This window comes from Pristis pectinata, chromosome 2 (assembly GCF_009764475.1).
Source record: "Pristis pectinata isolate sPriPec2 chromosome 2, sPriPec2.1.pri, whole genome shotgun sequence".
In the NCBI taxonomy this organism is placed as follows: Eukaryota; Metazoa; Chordata; class Chondrichthyes; order Rhinopristiformes; family Pristidae; genus Pristis; species Pristis pectinata.
In genome coordinates, this window is record NC_067406.1 from 144,804,071 (window position 1) to 144,823,144 (window position 19,074).

The window sequence follows — 19,074 nt, forward strand, 5'->3', positions numbered from 1 at the left end:
AGCAAAGTATATAGGAACAGAGATAAGTCTATTCAATGATATCACAGCTGCCCTGTAATTAACTCGATATTTGCCCGTGGACATTAATGTCATTAAAGGACATTTGGTCAGGGATGGGAAGGGAGTAGATAGATGTGGGCCTAATGCAGGCAAACAGCATTAGTGTAGACAGGCATCATGGTCAGTATGGATGAGTTGGGCTGAAGGGCCCATTTCTATGCTGTACAACTCTATGACCATTGTTAGCACTATCGCATGATTTCAAATTTAAACTTAACAATCCAAAAAGTGCTTAATTATGGAAGATAGTTAAAAAAAATCAAGGCACCATCCTTGGGAATAAGAAATAATAACAAGAGTCAAAGATGATCAAATTGAACCAATTGGAAGGAAGGCAAAACAACAAACTAATAAGTTGCTGGACCCTGGTCACCAGACACATTTGGACAAAATTCCATTCAGAATCTCCAATTTCTTACGTCACAAAGTACAGCTATATCAAGCAAATCCCTTGAGGAGTATAAGGGATGTAGAGTCATAGAGCCATAGCATCGTACAGCACGGAAACAGGCCCTTCAGCCCAACTGGTCCATGCCAACCAAGATTCCCATCTAAGCTTGTCCCACTTATAGAACATAGGACATTACAGCACAGTACAGGCCCTTCAGCCCACAATGTTGTGCCGACATTTAAGATCTACCTAACCCTTCCTTCCCACATAGACACATGAATAATAGAGAAATGGAGGGCTATCTAAGAGTCTCTTAAATGTCCCTAATATATCTGCCCCCACAACCTCTGCTGGCAGAGCACTCCACGCACCCACCACTCTCTGTGTAAAAAACACCTCTGACATCCCCCTTATATCTTCCTCCAACCACTTTAAAATTATGTCCCCTCGTGTTAGCCATTGTCACCCTGGGAAAAAGTCTCTGACTGTCCACTTGATCTATGCCTCTGATCATCTTGGAGACCTCTATCAAGTCACCTTTCATCCTCCTCCTCTCCAAGTGTGGTCTAACTAGACTTCTATAGAGCTGCAACATTACCTCACAGCTCTTGAACTCAATACCCCGACTAATGAAGGCCAACACACCATACGCCTTCTTAATAACCTTTAACAACTACATCTGCCACTTCTCAGTCCAGCTCTGCATTCTATCAATATCCTGTTGTAATCTACAGCAACCTTCTACACTATCCACAACACCACCAATCTTTGTATCTTCAGCAAACTTACTAACCCACCCTTCCACATCCTCATCCAAGTCATTTATAAAAATCACAAAGAGCAGGGGTCCCAGAACAGATGCCTGTGGAACACCACCGGTCACCGACCTCCAGGCAGAATATGCTCCATCTACCACCACCCTCTGCTTTCTATGGGCGAGCCAATTCTGAATCCACGCAGCCAAGTTTCCCAGGATCCCATGCCTCCTGACTTTCTGAATGAGCCTTCCATGAGGAATCTTATCAAACACCTTACTAAAATCCATGTACAGCACATCCACTGTTCTACCTTCATCAATGTGCTTTGTCATATCCTCAAAGAATTCAATCAGGCTTGTGAGGCACGACCTGCCCCTCACAAAGCCATGCTGACTGTCCCTAATCAGCCTATGCTTCTCCAAATGACCATAAATCCTGTATCTAAGAATCCTCTCCAGTAATTTTCCCACCACTGAAGTAAGACTCACTGGCCTGTAATTCCCAGGGTTGTCCCTACTCCCTTTCTTGAACAAAACAACAACATTTGCCACCCTCCAATCAACTGGCGCTACTGCTGTGGCCAGTGAGGATGCAAATATCATCGCCAAAGGCGCAACAATCTCTTCCCTCACTTTCTGTAATAACCTTGGATATATCCTGTCGGCCCCAGTGACTTATCTATCCTAATGTTTTACAGAATTTCCAGCACATCCTCTTTCCTCACGTTGACATGCCCTAGCGTATCAGCCTGTTGTAAGCCATCCTCACAAATGTCAAGGTCTCTCCCTCTGGGAAATACTGAGGCAAAGTATTCATTAAGGACCTTCCTTACCTCTTCTGACTCCAGGCACATGTTTCGTCTTTTATCCCTGATTGGTCCTACTCTCACTCCAGTCATCCTTCTATTCTTCACATATGTGTAGAAGGCCTTGGGGTTTTCCTTGATCCTACTCACCAAGGACTTCTCATGCCCCCTTCTCGCTCTCCTAAGTCTATTCTTAAGCTCCCTCCTGGCTACCTTGTAACTCTCCAGAGCCCTGTCTGATCCATGCTTTCCAAACCTCAGGTAAGCTTCTTTCTTCCTCTTGACAAGATGTTCTATATCGCTGGTCAACCACGGTTCCTTCACTCTACCATCCTTACCCTGCCTCAATAGGACAAACCTATCCAGAACGCCATGCAAGTACTCCCTAAACAACCTCCACATTTCTGCTGTGCACTTCCCCAAGAACATCTGTTCCCAATTTACACTCCCAAGTTCCTGCCGAATACCATCATAATTCCCCCTCCCCCAGTTAAGTACTTTCCCATATCGTCTGCTCCTATCCCTCTACAAGGCTATGGTAAAGTTCAAGGAATTATGGTCACTATCTCCAAAATGTTCTCCCATCGAGAGATCTGAAACGTGATCAGGTTCATTGCCTAGTATCAGGTCCAATATGGCCTCTCCTCTAGTCAGCATGTCCACATACTGTGTCAGGAATCCTTCCTGGACACACCTAACAAACTCTATTCCATCTATCGCCTTTACACTAAGGAGGTGCCAATCAATATTAGGAAGTTGAAATCACCCATGACAACAACCCTGTTGTTTTTGCACCTCTCCAAAATCTGCCTCCTAATCTGCTCCTCAGCATCTGTGCTGCTATTGGGTGTCTGTAGAATACTCCCAATAAAGTGATTGCTTCCTTCCTGTTTCTGACTTCCACCCAAACTGACTCAGTGGATGATCCCTCCAGGACATCCTCCCTTTCTACAGCTGTGACACTGTCTCTGATCAGCAAAGCCACTTCCCCACCTCTTTTACCTCCATCCCTGTACCTTCTGAAACATCTAAACCCCAGAATATAAAGCAGACATTTCTGCCCTTGCGACAGCCAAGTCTCTGTAATGGCCACCACGTCATAGTTCCACATACTTACCCATGCTCTAAGTTCATCACCCTTGCTCCTGATACTTCTCGCATTAAAGTAGATACAGCGTTTGGCCTGTATCTCTCTAAATCTTTCCTAGCCATGTACCTGTCCAAGTTCCTTTTGATGTCAGAGTATGCTTGAGGGAAATCAGGAGGGCAAAAAGAGGACATGAGATAGCTTTGGCAGATGTTAAAGGAGATTCTCTAAGTATGTTAAGAACAAAAGGGTAACCAGGGAAAGCAGGATCAGTCTATATGTGAAGCCCAGGAGATGGGCAAAGTCTTAAATGAATACTTCTTGTCTGTACTTACTGTGGAGAAGATTAGGGAAGCTAGGCAAGTCAGGGAAGAGAACAGTGATGTCTTGAAACACATCCACATTACAGAAGAGGAGGTGCTGGCAGTCTTAAAGTGCATAAATGTGGATAAATCCCTGGGGTCTGATCAAGTGTATCCTAGGACATTGTAGGAAGCCAGGCAAGAAATTGTTGGGTCCCTGGCTGATATACTTGCATCATCTTTAGCCATGGTTGAGGTACTAGAAGACTGGAAGGTGGCTAATGTTGTGACTTTATTTAAGAAGTATTGCAAGGACAAGCCAAGGAACTACAGGCCAGTGAACTTAACACCAGTGGTGGGAAAGTTACCGGTAGGGATTCTGAGAGACAGGATTTACCTCCATTTGGAAAGGCAAGGACTGATTAGAGATAGCATGACTTTGTATGTGGGAAATTTTGCCTCTCAATTGAGTTTTTGACCAAGAGGATTGATGAGGGCAAGGCAGTAGATATTGTCTACATAGAGTTTAGCAAGGCCTTCTGACAAGGTCCCATATGGTAGGCTAGTCTGGAAGGTGAGGTCACATGGGATTCAGGGTGAGCTAGCCAATTGGCTTGGTTGAATGAGTCAGAGGGTGGTAATGGAGGGTGGTTTTTCAGACTGGAGGCCTGAGACCAGCAGTGTGCCGCAGGGATCAGTGTTGGATCTACTGTCGTTTGTCGTCTGCGTTAACAATTTGGATGACAATGTTGTTAACATGGTTATTAAGTTTGCAGATGACACCAACATTGCTGATGTGGAGGAACAAGGTTAGCTCCGGTTTCCTCTCACATTCCAAAGATGTACAGGTTTGAAAGTTGTGGGCATGCTATGTTGGTGCCAGAAGCATGGCGACACTTGCAGGCTGCCCCCAGAACACTAGGCGAAAAGATGTATTTCACTGTGTGTTTCAATGTACATGTGACAACATACAGCATAAGCATCAATAAACAACACAGGAACAGACCCTTTGGCCCACGTGTCTGTGCCGAACACGACGACAAATTAAACTAAACCTCTTCTGTATGCACTAGATCCATATCCCTCCAGTCCCTGCATATTCATGTGCCTATCTGTAAGCCTCTTGAATGCTATTATCGTATCTGCTTCCACTACCACTTCCTGTGTAAAAAAACTTGCCCCGCACACCCCTTTAAACATACCCCTTCCCACCTCAAGGCTATGCCCTCCAGTATCCAACATTTCTACCCTACGGAAAAGATTCTAGCTGTCTACCGTATCTATGCCTCTCATAAATTTATAAACTACTTCAGGTCTCCTCTCAGTCCCCAACGCTCCAGAAAAAACAATCCAAGTTTGTCCAACCTCTCCTTATGGCTAATACCCTCGAATCAAGGCAGCATCCTGGTAAACCTCTTCTGCACCCTCTCCAAAGACTCCACATCTTTCCTGTAATGGCGCAATCAGAACTGCCCTCAATACTCCAAGTGCGCCTAACCAAAGTTTTATACAACAGCAGCATGACTTCCTGACACTTATATTCAAGGTCCTGACCAATGATGGCAAACATGTCACACACCTTTTTTACTATCTACTTGTGCTGCCACTTTCAGGGAGATATGGACTTGAACCCCAAGATCCCTCTGCACATCAATGCTGTTTTAGGGTCCTCCCATTTACTGTATACTCTTACCTTACATTTGACCTCCCAAAGTGCAACACCTCACACTTTCCTGGATTAAACTCCACCTGCCATTTCTCCACCTATAACTGTAACTGATCATTATCCTGCTGTATCCTTTGATGACCTTCTTCACTGTCCACAACTCTACCAATTTTTGTGTCATCAGCAAACTTAATAACCAACCCATGTAGTGGTGCCAGCACTGATCCCTATGGAACACCACTGGTCACAGACCTCCAGGCAGAGTAATTTCCACCACTGCCCTCTGTCTTCTATGGGCAAACCAAGTCTGGATCCAATCTACCAAGTCACCGTGGATCCCGTGCATCTTAATCTTTCTGATCAACCTACCATGAGAGATCTTGATGAATGCCTTACTAAAATACTTGCAGACAACATCAACTGCCCTACACTCATCAAGCACCTTGGCCACCTCCTCAAAAAACTCAATCAAGTTAGTAAGACATGACCTGCCCCACACAAAACCATGCTGACTGTCCCTAACTAGCCTATGTTCTTCCAAATATGAATAAATCTTATCCTAAAGAGTCCTCTTCAACAGCTTCCCTACCACTGATGTGAGGCTCACTGGTCTACAATTCCCTGGGATTATCCCTATTTCCCTTCTTACACAAAGGAACAACATTGGCTATTCTCCAGTCCTCCAGGACCTCGCCTATGGCTAGAGAGGACACAAAGATCTTTGTCAAAGCCCCAGCAATCTCCTCTCTTGTTTCTCTCAATAACCAGTGACAGATCCCATCAGGCCTGTGATTTATCCACATTAATGCTCTTCAGAAGACCCAACATCATCTCCTTCTTGATCTCAAAATGCTCTAGCACATTATAATACCCCACAATGATCTCACTATCCTCCATACCCTTAGTGAATACCGATGCAAAGTACTTGTTTAGATCAACTGGGTAAGTGAGCCAAGGAATGGCAGATGGAACTTATATCAACAAGTGCAAGGTGTTGCATTCTGTTAAGTTAAACAAAGGCAAGACTTACAAACTAAATGGTAGGGCCTTGGAGCATGTTACAGAACAGAGAGACCAAGGGACCTAGGTACATAGTTCCTTGAAAGTGGCAACAGAGGTAGACAGGGTGGAGAAGAAGGCATTTGGCATGATTGCCTTCATCAGTAAGGGCATTGAGTACAAGAGTTGGGATGTCATGTTACATCTGAACAAGATATTAGGTGAGACCACACTTAGGTATATGGAAGTATCTGTCAGAAGAAGTGGTAGAGTGGAGACAATTACAATTTTCAGAAGACATTTGGACAGGTACATGGATAGGAAAAGTCTAGAGGGATATGGGCCAAATCAGACTAGCTCAGCTAGGCAACTTGGTCGGCATGGACGACTTGGGCCGAAAGGCCTGTTTCCATGCTGTATGACTCTATGGCTTTATCTTACTTTCAATTTTGTTGAATTTAGTCACATTAATTTATATGTTTTGAATAGATGGTAATTAACATACTGATTGGTTTTCATTTTAAACTTGATGAGAGATGCACTGCGGAACATATACTGCTTACCTGAGTTCATCATTACTAACACAATAATGTGAGAGGGAGGGGGGGGGAGAGAGCGGGGGACAAGGAGTGGGAAGGGAAACGGGAGGGAGGGGGATGGTGAGGGAGAGGGGAGAGAGACAGGGAGGGTGAGAGGGGGATGGAGAGTACAAGGGGGAGGTAGGGGGGGAGGAGTATGAGGGGGAGGGAGAGTATGGGCAGAGAGTATGAGGGAAGGAAGAGTGGGAGGTGGAGGAGTGGGAGATGGAAGGAGAGTACGAGCATGAGGGAGAGAATAATGGGGAGGGAGAGTATGAGGGGGAGGGCGAGAGAGCTTCACAACATCAAACATTACCGAAAAGAAAGGCACAAAGGAACTAAGAATTACCAAAGCAAGAGCAACTTGTACTAGAGACACAATGAACAGATGAACATTATCCTGGCATTGTCAATACAATGTAACTCACTAATTCTTGGAGTTAAATAGATATATGATGGTCCAAAAGACTGATTTAACATAATAATATAATTCTTTTTTCAAATGGAGTTGGGAACATTTTACAATAAAGCCCTAATACTTTTATTTTTAAAAGTTACCTCATTAAATGATGTTAAGTTGAGTTTTTTGGCAATAAATTTCTTCAGGTGCAGAACAGTAGCTTGAGCTGAACAGCGAATCCACTTCCTCTTCAAGCCTCGCAGCTTACTGCTGTTGCATTCCAAGCAGATGCTCACCTTGAGGGAACAGAGCAGGGTACAGATAATTTTAACAAGCTCTCTGCGAGTTTACTGCTTCTCTTCTGTATGTAATATTTTGAAATAGTACATAAAATGTAATATTTTATAATTTTATTTTGTGCTTCTCTCTAATTGCTGGTATTTACTGAGATGTTCTCCTTTGAACTTTTCAGCGTTTCACATCAGATGATAGTGGAAATTATATTTCTATGGTCAGCTAATAACTGATTAATTGACCATGAACATTGCTCCATACACTTTCCACCTCAGGATGGGGGATGGACAGGAAGTATCTAATTCAGGATGCACCGCACCTTCCCATCCAGTACATACAAACGTTCAGGAGCAAGATCCTCTGAGCAATTGTGTGCATCAGGGTCCGGACATCATGCTGCAATATAATGTTTAAAATCAACATGCTAGGCTGACTGATGAATTACCCACAATGTTACTGATCTGTCTAGCTCCTCTATGGGATTACTGAATCTTCCATAGTGATTTGACCCAACTCAATCCCAAGAACTTCTCAGAGGAAGTGAACAAGTTGTGCACATGCAGATGAATTTCAAAAAAAAAGAGAAAAAAAATTTTAAAGCGAAATGGGAGACATATGCTGCACAATGACAAAAGCAACGAAGTAAATGAGCAAGTCAATTTCAGTATGTCTTTAATGGGATGACAATAAATTAAATGAATAGGCCGGAGACACAAGAGACTGCAGAAACTGGAATCTGGAACAAAAACTCAGTGGGTCGAGCAGCATCGTGGAGGCAAAGGTCTTGACCATCCCTTTGCCTCCACAGATGCTGCTCAACCCAGAGTTCCTCCAGCAGTTTGCTAAGCAAATAGGACAGTGTGTTATATTGCCAAGTCAGTCTCTTAAATCCCCAGAGGTAATCAAAGTCTGGTGTTCTCGGGTTAAAATCACTCAGAATACTAGATACAATTCTGACAGCTACACTATCCAAAGCAAGACGCAAAGGGAAGCAACAAAACTGATACCTAACCTTCAACAGATAATGTGAGAGGGATCACTTCATATGTCAAAGTAGGTCAGAAGTTTCTCAAGTGGAACAAAATAGAACAAAGAACATTATGTCCTAATGCAGCAGAGCAGCATGGAGGAGCAGAGATTTGATGATGGAAAGATGCATTTAGAATAAATATCAGAAAGTTTGTTGTTCAATGGAAGGGTAGTATAACAGCTAGATGGACATAGAGGCCTGGTTTTCAATAAATAGATTAATGAAAGGTCACTGGCATTCTGGTAACTTGGAAGCAGATAAAGAAGCAGCATTTTTCACCAAAGCAAGCTCAAGGGGTTCAGATACATGGCTGAAATGCACCACCTTCTGATTTCAATGACTTGACAAAATCAAGGCTGGGCAGTGTTAATCCAATTCTCTGGGAGAAATTACTCTCGATCCAAAAATGTAAAGTGGGAATTATAACAAGGAGAGTATGCAGTACTCTTCTGAGTTTAGCTTTAAAGCAGATCTTTAGGACAGAGTTCTAGAAGCCACATTAGCATGTAATGGTGTCTCATGTAATCTGCAATTTAAAATCTGAGTGCATTCTGTAACCGAACATTAATTTACAAAGGGAACACACTGAAAGTCACCCATAGGATAAAAATTATGATAATGCAATTAAGAATTGCAGAAGTATAACATAGTGTTTATGATATCTGAAACCAAAGAGGGCTGGGAAATTCAGAACATGAGCACATTTTTAGCAAGACATTCTCAAAATTATGCAACTAGATATTCTCTTCTGCTGCAATGCAGGTTTGACGAGATTTAGTGTTCATGATGTCAAAATAGGTATCATCCTGAGACTGCATAATCAGCAATTAGAAGTACATCATTCAGTCAATAATTTGATGTATGTCACATTAAAAATCTCAGATAATTGAAGAACCGCAAAGCAAATTTAATATTCATCTTCACAAGGTATTCTGTAGTTAAGAGTGAATTTCTATCCCAGATAATTATGGTCAGCAGCCAGCATTCTCATGAGAGGCACAAGCACCTGCACAATAAAGCTCACTGTATCGTGCCAACAATGTGCCCTACCCTCGCTCTCCACATCTAAATCACACTCGCTCCAAGGAGAAAAGGCCAAGTTCCCTCAACCTGCTTTCATAAGGCATGTTCCGCATTCCAGGCAGCATCCTTGTAAATCTCCTCTGCACCCTTTCTATAGCTTCCACATCCTTCCTGTAGTGAGGCAACCAGAACTGAGCACAGTCAAGTGAGGTCTGACCAGGGACCTATATAGCTGCAACAATACCTCTCGGCTCCTAAATTCAATTCCCTGATTGATGAAGGACAATACACCATATGCCTTCTTAACCACAGAGTCAACCTGCGCAGCCGCCTTGAGTGTCCTATGGACTCAGACCCCAAGATCCCTCTGATCCTCCACACTGCCAAGAGTTCTACCATTAAGACTATATTCTGCCATCATATTTGACCTACCAAAATGAACCACTCCACACTTATCTGGGTTGAACTGCATCTGCCACTTCTCAGCCCAAGTCTGCCTCCTATCTATGTCCCGCTGTAACCTCTGACAGCCCTCCAAACTATCCACAACACCCCCAACCTTTGTGTCATCTGCAAACTTACTAACCCACCCCTCCACTTCCTCATCCAGGTCATTTATAAAAATCACAAAGAGCAAGGGTCCCAGTACAGATCCCTGAGGTACACCACTGGTCACCGACCACCATGCAGAATATGACCTGTCAACAATCACTCTTTGTCTTCTGTGGGCCAGCCAGTTCTGGATCCACACTGCAATGTCCCCTTGGATCCCATGCCTCCTTACTTTCTCAATAAGCCTTGCATGGGGTACCTTATCAAACGCCTTGCTGAAATCCATATACACCACATCTACTGCTCTCCTTTCATCGATGTGTTTAGTCAGATGCTCAAAAAATTCAATCAGGCTCGTAAGGCAGGACCTGCCCTTGACAAAGCCATGCTGACTATTCCTGATCATACTATACTTCTCCAAATGTTCATAAATCCTGCCTCTCAGGATCTTCTCCATTAGCTTACCAACCACTGAGGTGAGACTCACTGGTCTATAATTTCCTGGGCTATCCCTACTCCCTTTCTTGAATAAAGGAACAACATCCACAACCCTCCAATCTTCTGGAACCTCTCCCGTCTCCATCGACGATGCAAAGATCATCGTCAGAGGCTCTGCAATCTCTTCCCTCGCCTCCCACAGCAGCCTGGGGTATATCTCATCCGGTCCCGGCGACTTATCCAACTTGATGCTTTCCAAAAGTTTCAGCACCTCCTCTTTCCCAATATCTACATGCTCAAGCTTTTCAGCCCGCTGCAAGTCCCCACTACAATCCCCCAGATCTTTTTCCGTAGTGAATACTGACGTAAAGTATTCATTAAGTACCTCCACAATGTCTTCCAGATCCATTCACACTTTCCCACTGCTGCACTTGATAGGCCCTATCCTTTCACATTTCATCCTCTTACTCTTCACATACTTGTAGAACGCCTTAGGGTTTTCCTTAATCCTGCCCGCCAAAGCCTTCTCATGCCCCCTTCTGACTCTCCTAATCTCTTTCTTAAGCTCCTTCCTATTAGCATTATACTCTCCCAGATCTCTAACATTACCTAGCTCTCTGTACCTTTTGTAAGCTTTTCTTTTCCTTTTGACTAGATTTATTATAGTCTTCGTACACCACGGTTCCTGTATCCTCTTGTGACTCCCCTGTCTCATTGGAACATGCCTATGCAGAACTCCACACAAATATCCCCTGAATATTTGCCACATTTCTTCTGTACTTTTCCCAGAGAACATCTGTTCCCAATTTAATCTTCCAATTTCCTGCCTGAGAGCCTCGTAATTCCCTTTACTCCAAGTAAACACCTTTCTAGTCTGTCTGTTCCTATCTCTCTCCAGTGCTAACGTAAAGAAGATAGAATTATGATCACTATCACCAAAATGTTCACCCACTGAGAGATCTGACACCTGACCAGGTTCATTTCCCAATACCAAATCAAGCACAGCCTCTCCTCTTGTAGGCCTATCTACATATTGTGTCAAGAGTCCTTCCTGAACACACTTAACAAACTCCTCCCCATCTAAACCCCTCACTGTCTGGGGATGCCAATCGATGTTTGGGAAATTAAAATCTCCCATCACAACAACTCTGTTATTATCACACCTTTCTAGGATCTGCTTCCCTATCTGCTCCTCGATATCCCTGTTACTATTGGGCGGCCTATAAAAAACACCCAGTAAAGTTATTGACCTCTTCCTGTTCCTAACCTCCACCCACAGAGACTTCGCAGACAGTCCGTCCACGACGTCCACCTTTTCCGCAGCCGCGACACTATCTCTGATCAACAGTGCCACTCCCCCACCTCTTTTGCCTCCCTCCCTGTCCTTTCTGAAATATCTAAAACCCGGCACTTGAAACAACCATTCCAGTCCCTGAGCCATCCAAGTCTCTGTAATGGCCACCACATCACAGCTCCAAGTATTGATCCAAGCTCTAAGCTCATCCGCCTTGTTCACAATACTCCTTGCGTTAAAACAGACACATCTCAAACCTGTCTGAGCACATCCCTTCTCTATCACCTGCCTCTCGTGCCGACTACAAGCTTTCTCTATTTGGGAGCCAAACACCTCTTCCCCAGTCTCTCCAGTTCGGATCCCACCCCCCAGGAATTCTAGTTTAAACTCTCCCCAGTAGCCTTAGCACACCTCCCCACCAGGATATTGGTCCCCCTGGGATTCAAGTGCAACCCGTCCTCTTTGAACAGGTCATACCTGCCCCAATAAAGGCCCCAATGATGCAGAAATCTAAATCCCTGCTCCTTACTCCAATCCCTCAGCCACACATTTATGAGCGTAGCTTTCTATTGCTATAGATTAAAGGTAGGAAATGAATAAGATTGGCCTAAGCTCAGTTCAGGGGGCAATCTCATTGAAAGATTGCCAGGAAAGATGCTGAGAGGCCCATTCTTCAGGCTGGAGAATTTAGAACCAAGGGGTTTCTTCTCAGGATAAGGAATCAGCAAATTGTGACAGATGAGGTTTGAGGGATTCTTATTTCCTCTTGTTCTTATCTCCCACCTATGGAATACCAATTACTCAAGGAGCAAAACTAGCAGCCCTGGTATCATGCTATGGCAATACGGCAAACAAACTTTCATTAACCTGCCATTGATAAATATTTCCACAGTAACTCCTTCGATGTAACACAAATTCAATCTGTGCCCAATTACAGCCACTTCCAAAACACTGGCAATGTGATGGAAGCAGCAATCAATAGTGTTATCCAAGGACACCCACTATACTGCTCAATTATTTATCCTGGTTGTGAAAGAACCTCTTGACTTCAGGCTTCATTACAGTCTTGATTCAAACACAGACAGGAGCCAAGGTGAGCCCCAACAAAATTCAAATGAATAGAGATCAAAGAATGGAGCTTCCAGTGGACAGAAGTGTATCTGAGGCAGGAGCATGGTTGTGGTTGTTTTAAATATGCTACTAATAGCCCAGGACATTGCTGCAGGAGTTTCACAGGGCAGCACCTGATTAAAATCATCTTCAGTGTTTCAGTAACTGAAGTGAGCCCAGTCCTAAGTGCCATCAGGTCGGCACCTTCTGTTTTTATCCCGCTGACATTCAATGGCATTGACAAATTTCTGGGTGTTGTCACTGGCAGCACCTTCATCTCCGCATCAAAAGGTTATGGTTTGAAGTCCCCTTCCAGAAACTTAGGCAGAGTTCAGTTCAGTACTGGGGGAGTGTTCTGTTAGAGGTGCTGGCTTTCAGATGAAACATTTAAACAAGTCAATGTCTGTGTTAAAGTCATTCAGCCCACTGAGTCTGTAGTGACCCTCAAGCACCCTTTACACTAATCCTACTAATCCCATTTTATTCTCTCCATATTCGCACCAACACACTCCCAGATTCCACCACTCACCTATACATTAGGGCAATTTATAGTGGTCAGTGAAATTACCAACCCACACATCTCTGAAATATGGGAGGAAACCAGAACTCCCAGGAACCCATGTAGTCACAGGGAGAACGTGCAAACTCCACACAGACAGCATCCAATGTCAGAATGTCAGATGACAGGCACATGAACAGGCAGGGAACAGAGGGATATCGACCATGTGCAGGTAGATGGATTAGTTTAAATTGGCATCAAGATCAGCATAGACAAATATTCAGGAAAATTTGTAAAGGCTGCTTAAAGCTACCTGTTCATCATTTCTGTGATAATCGTGTTCTTCCTCTGGCTTGTCCTCCATTTTCTGTTTATTTGAATCATCTTCTGGCTTTGTTTCACCTTACAAAAATAAAGTTAACAAGGTCAACCCAGGTGATTCAACATAAAGCCATGCACAAGAGTGCACTAAGATTGCTGTCAGTTTATTATCACCGTGGCAATGGAACATTTATCACAATTAAACAGTGAACTTGACTTCAACTTCAGGAACTGAATCACACATAAACTCAACACCCACAAATGGATTAATTAAATGTCCATGTAGTTTATGTTCACACAGTGCAAACTTGTCTTCATCGGCTCCACAGTTCTTCCACCCTCTTTCCTGGTTGACAGGGTTAAAGCGGAGACGTTATCTACTCTTTAGATTAACCAGACAGCTGTTTGAGGAATTGAGTATATATATTTTTAGATCAAACAATGGAAAAATGTTAAAACAGCAAAATGAAGGTGACATATCTAAATGCTCACAGCATTAGCTACAAGGTTAATGAATTAATGGCACAAATGGAGGTAGAAAAGTCTGAACTAATTCCTGTCATGGAAACATGGTTGGAGGGTGATCAAAGCTGGGAGGTGAATATTCAGGGCTATCTGATATTTGAGGACCGTCAAAAAAGAAAGAGATGGGGTAGTGCTATTATTAAGGAATGAGTTCATACAGACCAAGAAATTATTGGCTCAGCTAAACATGATGGAGAATCAATTTGGGTTGAACTAAGAAACAGCAATGGGTATTAAACACTGGTGGGAGTTATTTAAAGGCTACAAAATAGTAGATGTAATATTGGCACAGCATAAATCAGGAAATTAGAGGTGCATATAACAGAGCTAATATGGTAACCATGGATCTTTAATCTACTTATAGACTGGACAAGTCAAATTAGCAGCAACAAAGTAGAAGATGAATTCATGAAATGTATACAAGATCATTTTCTAGATCAACATGTTAAGTAACAAAGAAAGAAGTGGCTATTTAAGATTTTGTTTTGTTCAGTGAGACAGGAATAATTGCTAACCTTGTGTAAAGAGGCCTGTAGGGAAAAGTGGCCATAATATGATAGAATTTTACAGTGAGTCTGAAAGTGATGTCCTTCAATCAGAAAGTAGGTTTTACATCTAAACAAAGGAAACCATGGTGTTACGAGGGAGACCACAGACAGACAATGGCTAGCATTTAAAGAAATAAATGGGCCAAAGGGCCTGTTTTGTGCTGTATGGTTCTATAATTTGCAGAAAAATATATTCCTTCAAGACACAAAAACCCAACAGGAAAAGTGGTCAAATAGTGGCTAACAGGCAAAATTAAATCAAAGAAAGAGGCTTAGAAAGTTGCTGCAAGTACCAACAGGCCTGAGGACTGGGAGCATTGAAGAACTCAGCAAAGGATGTCAAAGAAATTGCTGAAGAAAGACAAATGTATAAAGGAGATTTAAAACCTTCTACAGGAATGCAAGGAAAAGATTAGTGAGGGCAAATGTAGGTCTCTCACAGGCAGAAGAAGTTATAGTGGGGATGAGGAAATGGTAGAGGAATTAAACAAGTATTTTGTGCCTGTCCTCACGGAAGATTAAAAAAAACAGTCAGAAATACCAGAGAACCAAGAGTCAAGTAAGAAAGAAGATTGAAAGAAATAAGTACTAGTTAAAAAAAATGTACAAAAGTTGGTGAGACTAAAAGCTGATAAATCCAATGATCTATAGCCTAGAGTGTTGAGATGCATTTCTATAGAGATAGTCTAGAGATAGTAAACCAAAATTGGATAGATTCTGGAACTGTTCCTCCGGTTTGGAGGGTAGCAAATTTGACCCCACTATTTAAGAAAGAAGGCAGAAAGAAAAAAGGTGATTATTGCCCCATCAGCCTAACATCAGTGGTAGGGAAAATGCTGCAATCTGTAAAAAATGATTTAATAATACAACACCTTGAAAGAATAATTAGGATTGAGCAGAGTCACCATGGTTTGGTGAAAGGAAAATCACATATGATTAATCTAATACAATTCTCTGAGAGTAGTAAATTAGATTAGGAGGAACCAATGATGATATATTTGAATTTTTGTAAGGCTTTTGATCAGGTCCCACAAAGAAGGTTAGTGAACAAGGTTCGATCGTATGGAATTAGGGTAATATACTGACATGGATTACAATTGCTTAACTGAGTATGCAGCTCAGGAATGAACAGACAGTAATGCCATTGAATGTCAGGGGTGTTAGCTGTGTACAGTTTTGGTCTCTTTAACTAAAAAAGGGTATACAGAAAGGTAACACCATAGAGGGTGTGCAGTGATGATTCACTGGACTGGTTTCTTGGATATTAGTGGGCAGGCTTACAATAAGATAGATCAAGTAAGCTGGGACTATTCGCTAGAATTTATAAGAATGAGACATATCAAAACATAATAAACTCTTACAGGACCTGGCAAGTTGGACAGAGGTAGAATGTTTCCCTTGACTGAGGAGTCTAGAATCAAGGGTCACAATCTCAGAAAATGGGGTAGGCCACTTAAGGTAAGGAAAAATGTCTTCATGTGGTGGTTGGTAAACCTTTGGAAATCTCTGTTGTGGAAGTTCAGTCATTGTGTTTATTGAAGATACACATTGATAGATTTCTAGATATTAAAGGAATCAAGGGATATAGTACAGTAAAATGGGATGGAGGAAGATCAACCATAATCTTGATGAATGGCAGAGTGGGCACAAAGGGCCACATAACCTCCTCCTGCTCCTACTTCTTATGTACTTATGTATTCAGAGGAACTCTTGAGACTGTTTAAATCATCTTACCTGTACCACTGAAGCTGCATGTTACAACATTAGCACGTTCAATAAATTTAAGTCCAAATTTAAGCCCAGTAATTTCTAGGGTAGGGACATGTTCAGCACAGCTTTGTGGGCCGAAGGGCCTGAATTGTGCTGTAGTTTTTCTATGTTTCTAACATTTAAAATCATTGATTTTTTTCCATGAAAGTAAAATATGATTTGGTTGCAAAGGAATTAGAAGCCTTAACCTTAGCACAGATCAATAATGTTAAACAAAGATTATGTTTCTGAAAATTTCTCTCTCTCTCGGCAATGGAAAATATATAGACAACTCAAAATAACGTGCAGGAGCTTGCTTTTTCTCAAATATATTTTTCACTCAGGGAAAGGAGGAGGAAATTGCAAGGCTGAGATTGTGTTAGAATTAATATTTCTGTTTGGTGAAGGAACTACTGCCCTAAACAAAGAACCTGGATTAGAGGGTGTGAGCTATCGGGAGAGGCTGGACAAACTTGGGCTCTTTTCTCTGGAACGGCAGAGGCTGAGGGGTGATCTGTTGGAAGTGTATAAAATTATGAGGGGCATAGATATGGTGGACAAGCAATATCTTTTTTCCATTATTGAGCGATCCAATACCAGAGGGCATGCATTTAAGGTGAGAGGGGGTAGGTTCAGGTTTTTTACTGAGAGAGTGGTGGATGCCTGGAATGCGTTGCCTGATAGGGTGGTGGAGGCAAATTCATTGGGGGATTTTAAGACGGGCTTGGATGGGCAAATGAATGAGAGGAAAATGGAGGATATGGGCATTCTGTAGGTAGGAGGAATTAGCCATGTCGGCACAACATTGTGGGCCGAAGGGCCTGTTCTGTGCTGTACTGTTCTCTGTTCTATGTAAAAAACATCAGAGCTGCTCATTTTGTTTTGTAAGTATGAGTCATGGGAGGGGGAATCAAAAGCTCAGTACCCTACTGTGTAAGTTTTTAAACTTTTAGGAATATTGTAATTGTGGTGAGACTTCCACATTTTCTACTTTTCAATGAAGATTAATGGCCTTCAGTGACAGTTCTAAGTAATTAATATAGTCAACTTCACGTTGTTTATACTTGAGACATTTTACTCTGATGAACACCATTTTGTTCAATTTAATATCAAAAGCTAAATCCAAAACCTTTTATTGACTACATAGCATTTTGATCACTTATCAGATCAGATGACTTAAGGGTGAAGTTGGTATGTGAGAGTTTTGAGATAATATAGTACAGAGGACAATGTTTAAATTATCAGACCACCATTTAGAGGCTTGGACCAATGATTCAGAAACATGAACTTGAATCCCATCATGGCAGCTTGGGTATGTGTTTAAATTAAATTAAAGATAGATGAAAAACACTGTAATGCTGGAGGAACTCAGCAGGCCAGGCAGCATCCATGGAGAAAAGCTGGTGGTCAACGTTTCGGGTCAGGACCCTTCTTCAGGAATGAAGACAGGAGAAGGGGAAGCCTAATATATAGGAGGGAAAAGCAGAGCAGTGATAGGTGGACAAAAGAGGGGAGGTGGGGTGGGCACAAGGTGGTGATAGATAGATGCAGGTAAGAGATAGTGATAGGCAGGTGTGGGGGAGGACGGGAGAGCAGATCCACCAGGGGATGGGTCAAAGGTAAGGCGAAAAGAAGGGTGGTAGAAAAAGAGATAGGCTAGGAAAGGGAAGAAAAGAAGAGGCATGGTAGGTGTGGGGGGCAGTGGGGGGGGGGGGGGTGGTTACTTAAAGTGGGAGAATTCAATGTTCATGCTGTTAGGCTGCAAGGTTCCAAGACGGAAAATGAGGTGCTGTTCCTCCAGTTTGCGCTTGGAATTCTCCTGGCAGTGGAGGAGACCGAGGACTGACATATCAGTGATATTGTGGGAGGGGGAGTGGAAGTTACTGGCAACAGGGAGATGCAGATCGCGGTTACAGACAGAGCGCAGGTGTTCTGCGAAACGGTCACCGAGTCTGCGTTTGGTCTCACCAATGTAGAGAAGCCCACACTTGGAGCACCGAATGCAGTCAATGATATTAAGGGAGGTGCAGGTAAATCTCTGTCTCACCTGAAAGGACTATTTGGGTCCCTGGATGGAGGTGGTGTAGGGGCAGGTATTGCCCCTACGGCGGGGGCAGTGGAAAGTTCCTGGGGTGGAAGTGGGATGGGTGGGGGGGAAGAGTGAGAAAGTGGAGAGAGTGGTCCATGTGGAACGCAGAAAGGGGTGGGGAGGGGAAGAAATGCTTGGTGGTGGGGTCCCGTTGGAGATGGCGGAAGTGGCAGAGAATGATGTGTTAGATACATAGGCTGGTGGGATGAAATGTGAGGACAAGGGGGACCCTATCCTTGTTGGGTCTGGGAGGGGTGGGGTTGAGAGCAGAGGTGCAGGAAATGACAGAGAAACGGATATGAGCTCTCTTGACCACAGGCGGGGGGGAAACCACGGTTAGTAAAGAAGTTGGACATCTCGGATGTTCTGGAGTGGAAAGCCTCATCATGGGAGCAGATGTGGCGGAGGTGGAGAAATTGAGAAAAAGGGATAGCGTCCTTGCAAGATAAAGGGTGGGAGGAGGTATAATCGAGGTAGCTTTGGGCATTAATGGGTTTTTAGAAGATGTCGGTGGTTTCTTTGTTGACCGCCTGCTTTTCTCCATGGATGCTGCCTG

The 19,074-nt window shown here is 43.1% G+C and overlaps 1 protein-coding gene across 9 annotated transcripts in view; it reads right to left on the reverse strand.

Annotated features, from left to right (window-relative positions):
- The window catches only part of LOC127580854 (polycomb group RING finger protein 3), a 215,606-nt gene that overhangs the window by 62,260 nt on the left and 134,272 nt on the right, over window positions 1-19,074 (reverse strand). For all 9 annotated transcript variants that reach the window (XM_052034828.1, XM_052034818.1, XM_052034810.1 and 6 more), the window contains 2 exons: window positions 13,600-13,688; window positions 7,205-7,342 (listed from right to left, as the gene is read on the reverse strand). In XM_052034828.1, coding sequence (XP_051890788.1) covers window positions 7,205-7,342; window positions 13,600-13,688 — 227 coding nt within the window. The remainder of the gene's footprint in view (window positions 1-7,204; window positions 7,343-13,599; window positions 13,689-19,074) is intronic.